Raw genomic sequence first — 11,481 nt, forward strand, 5'->3', positions numbered from 1 at the left:
GAAGTTATGAATTATGATATATGTGAATGTAATATTTGTTTTGTAACTATTTTTAACTATTTTGGTTTTACAAAGTTTGTCAAATTTTGTTGAGTAGAAATGTACAACATAAGTATTATTCTACAACATTTCATTCGCAAATTTGTCAAACCTTCGAGCCACCGCTTGATTATTTCTGCCTTCGTATACCTTAACAAGCGACTTTATCGCTTTACCAATCACCTCTTTCTTTTGGTTCAAGCTGGAATCATGTTCGGCTTCAGATTGATTCGCCTCGTGTGTTTGATCCAACTCATGTTCAGCTTCAAATTGATTCACGAGAGATGAACACAACGCCTTAAGCCAGTCCTCAAGAAACGATGCTTTCTGCAAACAAATCGAGAGCCTTAAAACCCAACAATACATTTTAAAAAATAATATATATAATTTTGAGAGATTAATGTAGATCGAAAGTTACCTTGATAAGGAAATCATGTACAGAGTGATCAAGAGATCCGGAAGCAAGCCCGAGCACGTGCAACATGGTTGATGTTAACTGTGTAATAAAGTGAAAAAAAGGTTAACTGTGAACAGATTATAATATTATTATAGACATGTGAAGTGGGCGAAAACCGAACCTGCTTCTCAAGTGCGACCCTATATTTGAAACTTGAAGGAGCAAACATTCGGTCTGAACCGAGATTTTCTAGCGTGTGAAGGACCCCTTGAACGACATCCGAGTATGACTTTCCATAATCTATATATTAAACAAAACAAATAAGAAACATGAAACCGTTGAACCAACTAATTTGCTTCGGGTTGGTTGGTTTTGACTGTTAATGAACTCACGAAATATTGTTGGCGGGGTAGCCAATGCAGCTGCGGCTTGTATTCTTATCTTGAAATTAGAAGAATCACGAAGCAGAAGTAAAAGAATACTAAAAACTGAAGGAGCCCTACGGAAAAAAAGAGTAAAAACAATAATAATTTTAGCAACTTTTAAGTACAATAATTATCGTAAAAGTAAGTTTTGAGTGTCTTACCAATCTGTATCTTGCAGTTTTAATGTCTCGTTAAGAAATAAGTTGCTTAGCGCGTGACAAACGTTCCATTGTACCTGTTAGTTCATTAATGGTCATACTTAATAATCTATAATCCAAATAAAAATACGGGTAAAATAGGTTTATGATTTACTTTCACATTTCCAGTTGTAACACAAGAAAGAAAAGCCTGCACCATTCTTTCCAACCACGAAGAATCTTCCCGAGCCAGTTGCAGAAATGAAGTTGAAGACGTGTCATTAGCATCTTGGCTTGAACATGGAACAAATCTTGATAAGTTACCGAGTGCTCTAACAGCATTTGCTTTTATCTGATGAATTATAACACAAATATATATAAATGAGAAGAAATTATATGGCGGAAAAATACAAGTAGCTAAAGGACAGTCTTTTGATGTTATTTACCTTATCGCCATACTTTGTAAGCCGCAGAGAACAATTAATTAATAAAGAAACCATCTTAGAGCAATCCATCAAATCTATCATATTAAAGAGAAATTTAGTTATAATTTAATAAAAAATAAGAATGGTTTAACGGTCAACTGAAAAACTTCATACGCACCTGCATACGACCTTGCTAAGGTAGATCTATCAACGGAATGGCGAAGAGAATCACATAAGTTAGCCAAAGCCCACGAGGCTGCAATGCGAACCTAAAGCCGGGCAGGTATGAAAAAACCATAAATATCTAAAGAAAAAGACGTAAAAATCTTTTTAAAAAATTTAAGAAAAGAAAGAAAAAGAAGATTACCGGGACTAAAGAATGATGGCTATTGAGTTCAACAGCATTAATAAACTTGCCAAGGATCTCAACACTATACAATCAGACAAAATCAATATTCATTTTTTAAACTTCAAATCCGGCGTGATAATTTTAAAATCTTTAAAAAAGACTTACCTTTTTAGAGCTTGTGGAAAACATGCAATGACACCAATTGCACGACAAGCAGCAGATCTTACGGATGGCACCTCATCATTAGAAGCAGCATTGATCTACAGATCATTTAACAGAATGAAAATAGTGATGTACTAATGTTGAATGTTTTTTAAATAAAATAACTTTATTAAAATATTACAGAGTAAGTGATAATCTGATCCTGTTTGTCTTCTGGAAGTGAATAGAAAACACTAGATGTTATTCCTGCAAAACACGTCACCGATGCAGCCCTCACCTTCCAAAATGAGTGCATGAACATAAATGTAAGATTACATCTATAAACATAATATTATTAAAAAAATTAAATAACGAACCATAGCCGAACTATGAAACAGAGTCGATGACAATTGTTTATCGATAGCTTCACACCATTGCTGGCTGCCAGACGGACCTACTGGATTATTATTATCATCACTAGTCACCGTTTGTCCCTCTAGTGCATACGAAGGAGCTGATGATATAGTTTTAACTTTGATGTAATCATATGTAAAAGGACTGTTAGGTAATTTATCATCAGAAAGATCTTCCGTTCCTTTAAATCCAGATATAGCACGAAGGCATTCATCTAGCAGCTGTAACACATGATTGTGTTAGTAACACAAGTGTTTACCGTTATCATAATTACAAAATAAACTTCACCTTGATTGCACTGGTTAAAACTTTTTCGCCAGTTGTCCTGGAATTTACCGGCCCTGCCCTTGACGGGCCAGGAGGATCTAAAAAGTCGCAGATGAAAGAAGAGAACTGTTTCCAGCATAGAACCATTATGTTTGGATAATTATGTGCCACGGCCTTAAGAACCTGATAAAATAATACACTTCATATGATTCAGGTTAACTGCAATAACTGTATGAATAATATTCAACTTCTGTTACCTGCAGAGCCTCAAGGCTAACTGTCGGGCTTGTAACTGACCGGGAATAATGAAGCAAGGTAGAAAGAATTCCCGAACATGCTTTATCATTGTTAAGTCCTAAAATGCAATACTTATTAGGAAACTATGACTAAAAAATATATTAGTGACCCATTTGGTTGAATGGGTTGTAATAAAATGTATATAATGTAATGGGTCAGAATGGGTCAAACTAAAAAAAGAAAAGGATTGAAACAAGTCAAAACAGGTTGACATTTCTTGAGTTTTTTTTTTTTTTTTTATGGAACGAGAAAAACGGAGGAAACTTTTTTGTTTTTTAACTCTTTTAGTTTATGATTTATATTTCGAGTTATGATTTTTTTATTATTTCTTTTCTGAATTTTTTATTATTTCTCGAAATATAAATCAAAAACTAAAAAAGTAAAAAAAACAAAAAAGTTTCCTCTGTTTTTCTTGTTCCATTAAAAAAAACCTCGAGAAATGTCAACCCATTTTGACCCGTTCAATCATTTCTTTTTTTAGTTTGGCCCATTCTAACCCATTATATACATTTTATTACAGCCCATTCAACCCAATGGGTCACATTTGTCACCCCTATATATAAGTATGATAATGAAAATTGTGATATCTACCTTTAGATATTTCTGCTACAAACATTTCATTCACTTTGATAGAAGAAGGCGAGACAGATAAAGCATCCGTCAAGCAACTTAAAGCCGCCTGAAACAATTTTGTTTATAAAACTGAATCAAAACAAAGCACCATCTTTTACAAAACAAAATGCAAATTATGTGATAATAGAACACTGACCAGTAATCCAGATTGATCATTATGAATAGAAAATCCCTCAATAATCCTCTGGTGAAGGTTTACAATAATTGTAAGCAACAACTCGTCGGGCATTCTTGAGTATCTGTTAACATAATATAATATAGTAACTGTTAGCTGCTAATCATACAAGTTACATAACCGTTATGTAGAAACGGTAGAAATGAGAAGAATACTTACGGTGTACATGAGATTATAAGTGTGAGAATCATGAACAAGGAGGTAAGAAATCCGCTATTCTTTTCATTTTTGATTAAATACAGGATACCTACAAGAAAACAACAATAAAGAACACCAGAAGTATAAAAAGTTGAAAACCGTGAGGGCAAAAGAGTCGTTTACCTGTGTGAAGCTGCATTAAAATCTGACCAAGAGAACTGGAAAGAGCAGTAAAAGATCCCAGTTTCGTATATTCCTTGTATTCTGCCACCTGGAGGAAAACAGATGCGGGCCCCTCTAACATGGTCGCCAAAGTAGATGCAGATGCAATACGTGCCTGAAAAATTATTATTTATATCAGAAACACAAAAAGAATATAAACTTAAAAAACCAACATTAATACCTTGAGATATGGATCAAATAGCAAACATGTCATAAGGTTTGCTTCAAACCTCCTGCCATGTAGCAAATCATAAAACGAAATGAAATAAAAATAAAAAATATATATAATAATTACAAATTCAATCATAAAAGCATCATCTTTTACCTTGCTTGCAGCACATCACTAGAAGGCAAAAGTATGGTCCATTGAGCAGTAAATGATTTGGGATCAGATCTGCAAAGATCCTTTTACAAAATTGAAATAAAATGTCATTTAAAATACACAATGATATTATGATGCTCATATTTTGTTCACAGCACTAAAATACCTGTATGCAAACTAATGCAGCCACTCTAACTTTAGAGCTCCTAAAATTGCTCATACCTTTAACCGATCCATCGCTATCACTTAAATCAGAATCAGATGACATGTAATCATTTGCTTGGTTCTTTTTACGCGCGTGTGGAGGCACGTACGCACCACTATTTGATTCAGCTGACTGAGAATTAAGGCTTGTGGTCCTAAACTCCTTCTTGTAGACAGTCTGTGGCTTGTTAGTAAGCCCGTAATTAAAAAACATCCTCAGTGCAGCTACAAAACCAGCAACCTGTAAGCATTCGTAAACTTGTTAAAATTAAATAGATGGTCCTGAATGTAAAAAATAATAATTACTTCAAATTAAATCCAGATGATATATTACATGGTCCTGAATAGATCCTTTTGCATTTATTAAAACCAAGTGCAGGCATTGCAAAACCGAAGTATAAAATCTGCAGAAAAATACAATTTATTGTATTAAATATTTCACTTACAGACCAAATTACAGTATAAATTACGTTCAAACCAAAAAAGGGGAGTTTTTATTACTACCTATCCATTACATTGTTTTCCACAAGCAGACCTTTACATGCCAATGCATCCATAATATTTCTAAACACCTAATACATAAAAAAATATATATTTTAATAACAAGCATAACATAACATAAAAATAATATTAATTTGCCAACAATGTGAATATGTGATAGAAAGCACGCACATCAACGGTTGATTGCCAATGGCGGGCGGGTAAGGAAGTCCCGACTCTTGAGAAAACGTCACTAATCATGGTAAAAGCGGTTGTCTTAATTTCCCATAAGTTATTTTTTTGAAGAGTTATCTTCCGATGATCAAGAGGGTAGCCCTGAATATTACCCGAAAAGGATGAAGCTAGAACGTTTTGAGAGACCGAGACGGTTTTGAGAAGAAATTCCAACAGTTGCACATTGTCTGATAATGTGATAGTTCTTTGATTTACATCAACAAGAGACCTGGAAAGAAAGTTGCGGTTTTAAGGAGAAATATTCAAGATTATAAGATTAAAATTAACATTATCCAAGGTTTAATAAAAAGGCAAACCTAACGGTTTCTAACAACTGTTTTATGGCCTCAAACTCAGCAGCATTATCTCTTTTCACTCCGGCTGCACCAAGGAACGCTTCCACCATTCCTCCAAAAGTGTGAAGTACAAGAACCCACATAGATGATGTCATCTTGAAATTAATAAGACAGCTGAAGTTCTGGATCTGAACCGAGAAAAACAAATCACAAGCATAAAACTGAGCAAAGTGCAATTCAAATTGGGCAATAGGAAAACACAATCTTATTGTGTTATTGAAAATAAATGTATGTGTACTTCCTTTGGTTTCCTAGAAGCAATTAGATATAAACATCAGACATGAAGAAATTCACAAGAAAAGAGTAGGGGTGTGCAAGAAACCGAAAAACAGAACTAAAACAAAAACCAACAATTTGGTTTTATGTTTTTGTAAAAACCAAACGTTCGTTAACAATTTGGTTTTATGTTTTTGTAAAAACCAAACGTTCGTTTCGGTTTTGGTTTTGCATGATATACAAAAAATAAAAAAATGAACCGAAGCAGATTTATAGATTTTCAACCTAGTTATTAAAAGCCCTTGGTTCTTGCGCCTAGGCCCATTTTTCAGGCGATGCTTAATAAATGCGCTTCTAGTTCCTAGGTGAGCGCTTCGGCATTGTCTAGGTTAAGAGCATGAGAAGATAAAAGCCGAGCAAAAGAAACGCAAGGAGTGCTATTGAAACTTAGATCTAGGAGTAGTCAAAGGAATTACATTCAATATTTTGTTCTTCAAGTTTTGAAATTACATTTGAATCTTGACTATTTTAGAACTTTTGGTACTAATAAAATGAGATTAAACAGTATATAATAGCTTTTATTTAGTTTATTTGAAGAATATCATCATCATCATCGTACTCAGTATATCCCACCAATAGCAAAGCTATGGTAGGGTCTGAGGAGGGTAAGATGTAGACAGCCTTACCTCTACCCTATAAGGATAGAGAGGCTGCTTTCGGTGAGACCCCCGGCTCGATAGTAGTTTTGCATCAAGCCTTGGACATAAGGCACATAGCACTCAATCATCGGGACACCGGCTGATCGGTGCATGTACCCTTGTCTTTCGGCTATCAACGCCACTACATGATGCCTGATTAACCGTCCGTCACTTTTAACGTTATTTTCACGAGATTAGTAAAATAACGTCAAAATTAGTGCAATTTAAAATAACGTCAAAGATTTAAAATTAGTGCAATTTCACTTTTAACGTTTATTTGAAGAATAATATTATTTTTCATATACGTAATATATTTTAAATCTTTTTATTTAAGTGCACTTTTTTTTCCCAGGCCTTCGCTTTTAATTGCGACTTGCGCCTAGGCCCCAGGCGAGACCTATGCGCCTAGCGCATTTAATAACTATGATTTTCAATTTAAAAAAAATTTATTTTAAGTTAGTTACAAAAATTTAATAAATATGTAACTCCAACATTTTACCCCAATGTATGACAATCAATTAGTATTCATTATCATAAAGATTTAGGCCAAAATTCATTATTTTGGCCAACTTTCATTTTTTTGGCCCAAAATTTTCAAGCTCAATTGGCAAAACTACAAAAACCGAATCCGAAAACAGAAAAACCAAACCAGTTTTCGCCCCAAACCAAACCATGCACACCCCTAAAAAAGGTAACAAGTGTTCCAACTTTTTTTTAGTGTAATCACTTGTTTTTTTCTTTTCAAATCGAATTTTGAAATTTTGAAGATGGATTTGAATCCATAGCCTAGAAAAACTACATATTTTTATTCTAATTTCAAAACCAATACAAACTCAAGTTTTTAACAACAAAGAATTCAAGTCTATAAAACAAATAAACCACTCAAAGTTACAACATTCAAACATCCTAAGTATTCAAAGTGATAACGGCCACTTACATAGTTACATGTTCATAGCAACTGACAAAAATACTATAAATTATTAACCGAAATGATCGAACCTCCGGTTTGATCATTTTTATGACATTCTCTAAAAGTCCTTAAACTAAGATACAAATACGACATTCTCTAAAAGTCCTTAACCTTAATCCTGCGTCTCCTTGAACACCTATCATTTGGTTTTATGTTTGGTTTTATGTTTTTGTAAAAACCAAGCTTGCGTTTCGGTTTTGGTTTTGCATGATATACAAAAAAAAGAAAGAAAAAAAAAAGAAACGAACTGAAGCGGATTTATAGATTTTCAATTTTAAAAATTTTATTTTAAGTTAGTTACAAAAATTTAATAAATATGTAACTCCAACATTTTAGCCCAATGTATGATAATCAATTAGTTATTCAGTAACATAATGATTTAGGCCAAATTCATTATTTTGGCCAACTTATTTTTTTTTTGGCCCAAAATTTTCAAGCTCAATTGGCAAAACTACAAAAACTGAACCCGAAAACAGAAAAACCAAACCAAACCAAAATTTCGGTTTTTGGTTCGGTTGTCGCCCCAACCCGAACCGTGCACACCCCTAATAAAAGTAACAAGTGTTAACTTTTTTTTTATTGTAATCACTTGTTTTTTTTTCAAATATTCGAATTTTGAAATTTTGAAGCTGAATTTGAATCCATAGCCAACCACTACACACTCAAGTTTTTTAGCAACAAAAAATTCAAGTCTATAAAATAAATAAGCCACTCAAAGTTACAACATTCAAAACATCCCAAGTATTCAAAGTGATAACGTCCAGTCGTCCCCACTTACATAGTTACATGCTCATAGCAACTGAGAAAAATACCATGAATTATTAACCGAAATGATCGAACCTCCGGTTTCTAGCCTTTAGAGCTTAAAAGACTTCTATAACTTATTCTTATGCATTATTTGAGACTTTCGAACCCAACTGAAACTCATAAATTCGCATTCGATTCGAAATCCAATTACTGAAATCAAATCAAGTTGAATCAAACTCGAACTTTCGAAAATCGAATCCCAACCTTGAAATTCAAATACGATCCAAACCGAATTTCGACTTTTATGAAACCGAGACTTTAAACACTACATTTATCACAAATTCACAATCTTTTAACTCTAATCACTCCTCAATACCACGAATTCAAACACTTACCAAATCCGATAACCGCACCAGCACCCGAACCGCATCATCCTCACTCCCTTTAGAACCCAAAACACTCCCACCCAATTCCACAAGAAACAGTGCATCAGATGCAACCTAAAACCAAAACCCACATCAGATATACAACCAATAACAAAACCCGTATCAAAAAGATAACTAATTTGCTGTTACTTGTACCTCATGGACCGGTAAATTGGGTATTGCGGGTATTAGGGTTTCAGATTTGGATAATATTAAAGTGTTGAGGAGGTGAATGAGAGTGGCGGTGGTTGGTGAGTTCTGGAGTTCGTCTCGTAAGGTTAAGAAGGCTGTTCGCCATGGTCTGATCGCCGGTGATGACGTGGCCGGTGAGGGTTCCATTGATGGACTGGCTTTAGCTCGAGTGAGAACCAGTAAGTTTAAAACAGGGTTTTTGATGCAGTTCCACGCTTTTTGTTTCTAACCAGTTGCCGCATGTGCGTGGGCCAGTTCGGTTCGTTTTTTGGTTGTTTAAAAAGCTCGTGGGTCGTGGCTCACTTGATAAAAGTTCAAATCAAGCTAGCTAAAAAAAACTTGATTTAAAATAACCTGCTGAGTTGTATCATTATTGTAATCGAGCCAAAATCGACTTAAGCTAGGCTCGGGTCATGGCTCGGCTCGATCTTAGGCTTGTTTAACTTCAAAATCGAACTTGAGCCTAACTAAGCTGCCTCTTTTAATTTCGAGCTCAAAACGACCCTATCTTGACTCAGGCTCGACTCGTGATCAGCCCTAGACTCACTACTACTTCGGGTATTCGAGTTTTGAGTATATTGGAAATCATTCAGGTTTGGTTTTTTGGTTTTGGGTGGGGTTTGGTTTTGTCATTTGTGCTTGACAATTTTAGGCTGAAAAGAAAAGGTCGGCCAAAACGCTAAAGGTAATGAAATTTGGCAATAATTTTTTTGGTAGGCATGTGTTTAGGATTCCTTATTTGACCTCTTTATAACTTTTTGTCAAAAGTTAACAAGTCAGGATTTCCTAACTTTATTAACTTATGACTCACGTTATCCCGACTTAGTAAATATCTTATTAACTCTTTCTACAAAATTAACAAGTTAAAAAGGAGTCTAAATAAGCAATCCCAAACACCCCTAGATAACAGTTTGGATATTTGAATTGAACTCTATGCATTAAACTACTAGTTTTCAAACTTGTGTAATACATAGGATTCATCAAATGATAAAAATAAAGAAGATCCGTTATTTTAATTGTGATTCTCAAATTAAAATACTTGTGAATTAATGTATTGTACAAATTAAAACTTATGAATTATATTTTTTTTCAGTTTACGAACTTATGAAATGTTTATTTTCTATGTTTCGCCCCGTGTACTACACATGATGGAAAAGATAAACTTAGGGGTGTTCCAGATTGCTTATTTTTAGCAACTTATGACTTATTAACTTTTGAAAAAGTTAAAAAGTGTTTGGCATTGTGTGTTACAGTGACATGATAAGTTAATAAGTTACAAAGTTGTAACGTATTAACTTTTATGAAAAGTTATAAGGGGATAATATAAGGAATCCCAAACACCCTTTAATGTAATTTCTCATATAACGATATTTAAAAGACGATGATTGATGTGCATATAGACAACAATCTAGAGCATAATGTCATTAAACAACATAAATACAAACCTAAATATATATTTTCTACGATGCTGAAATACAACCACCAACCCAATAATTGATTCTATTTGGCATCAACTTTTTTTTTGAAGGGTGATTATAAATGTGACATTTACACACCTTTAAATAATGAAGAGTTAAATGTCATTTCCATATATGAGGTTCGAACAACTACGCAACTTTAGTACATATTTTAAATGTCTTGCAAATCAACACATGACGTTTCCAAAATCATGCTATTTTAGTAACTTTTGTTAACCTCGCTTGCTTTTTTCCGTTAAGTCAATGATAAAATAGTAATTTTTTTTGTCTCATTTGCTTAACCCTCAAACTTTTTTCCATTTGTTTTTAGTACCTTTTTTTGATAGAGAAATAAACAAATTGCTATTGTATCCCTAACTTAACAGAAAAAACAAACAGCATTAACGAAAAGTACAAAAATAACATGATTTTGAAAATGCCAGGTGTTGATTTGTAAGAAATTTATAAATGTACTAAAGTTGCGTAGTTGATCAAACCTCGGGTATGAAAATGACACTTAACTCAATAATGAATAAAATCCACACTATGTTATAAGTTTTGACTCATTACCCATGAATATTTAGAATGAATGAGATGAAAGATTATGAATGAGGAGAAATGTATGCTTGACACCTAAACTTCAACATTTTCTTTTATTAGAATAGTAAGATAAAATAAGATTATAAATTACTTCAAAATTAGAATAATAATTGCAACTCTATATGTCTGGTTTATATTTGGTAGTCTCTTAAAGATTCCATTAAGAGAGGCTACCTCTGAATCGATCAAAGGTAGATTGTGTTTGGTTCACTTAAAAGACACGTCTTATAATGCTCATGAAACCTCTTAATGACTAAGTATAAGGTTGCCAAACAGCCCCTTAGTTACACGCAAAACCGAACCGAACGCTTCGTTTTTACGAAAACATAAAACTAGACCACTGGTTTTTGTTTCAATTCGTTTGGTTAGGTTTGGTTTTTTCGGATTTGGAACTGTCTTTTCAGTTTCATGCACACCCTAGTCTAGGGTTGAGCACGATTCGATTCGGTTATTAGACAAAACCGAAACCAAAGTCATCAGATTTTGAATATATAAACCGTTCGGTTTCGATTTTTTGGTTA

At 33.7% G+C, this 11,481-nt stretch overlaps 1 protein-coding gene across 1 annotated transcript; it reads right to left on the bottom strand.

Moving 5' to 3' along the window:
- Positions 1 to 120: 120 nt before the first annotated feature.
- LOC143574825 (uncharacterized) lies at positions 121 to 5,750 on the bottom strand. The gene is made up of 25 exons (XM_077059345.1): positions 5,617 to 5,750; positions 5,258 to 5,528; positions 5,090 to 5,157; positions 4,920 to 4,989; positions 4,548 to 4,826; positions 4,385 to 4,464; positions 4,241 to 4,292; positions 4,021 to 4,174; positions 3,859 to 3,946; positions 3,661 to 3,763; positions 3,483 to 3,570; positions 2,852 to 2,949; positions 2,616 to 2,777; positions 2,291 to 2,548; positions 2,116 to 2,211; positions 1,938 to 2,032; positions 1,791 to 1,854; positions 1,602 to 1,692; positions 1,445 to 1,518; positions 1,174 to 1,350; positions 1,023 to 1,096; positions 829 to 935; positions 618 to 736; positions 458 to 535; positions 121 to 366 (listed from the first exon to the last, which is right to left on the bottom strand). The coding sequence occupies exons 1-25, from the start codon at positions 5,748 to 5,750 to the stop codon at positions 121 to 123; spliced, it is 3,126 nt and encodes a 1,041-aa protein (XP_076915460.1).
- Positions 5,751 to 11,481: the final 5,731 nt, after the last annotated feature.

Source organism: Bidens hawaiensis, unplaced genomic scaffold (assembly GCF_021521415.1).
Source record: "Bidens hawaiensis isolate Kalapana, Puna unplaced genomic scaffold, B.hawaiensis_p1.1 tig00027120_1, whole genome shotgun sequence".
NCBI lineage: Eukaryota > Viridiplantae > Streptophyta > Magnoliopsida > Asterales > Asteraceae > Bidens > Bidens hawaiensis.

Bases quoted from the DNA above. Each gene is read 5' to 3' on its own strand.
- LOC143574825 (XM_077059345.1), bottom strand. From the start codon at position 5,750: ATGACATCATCTATGTGGGTTCTTGTACTTCACACTTTTGGAGGAATG. The intron at 4,827-4,919 runs GTAATATATCAT...GAATGCTTACAG, and splicing joins AAGGATCTATTCAGGACCAT to GTTGCTGGTTTTGTAGCTGC. The intron at 2,033-2,115 runs GTAATATTTTAA...AATGATCTGTAG, and splicing joins ATCAGATTATCACTTACTCT to ATCAATGCTGCTTCTAATGA.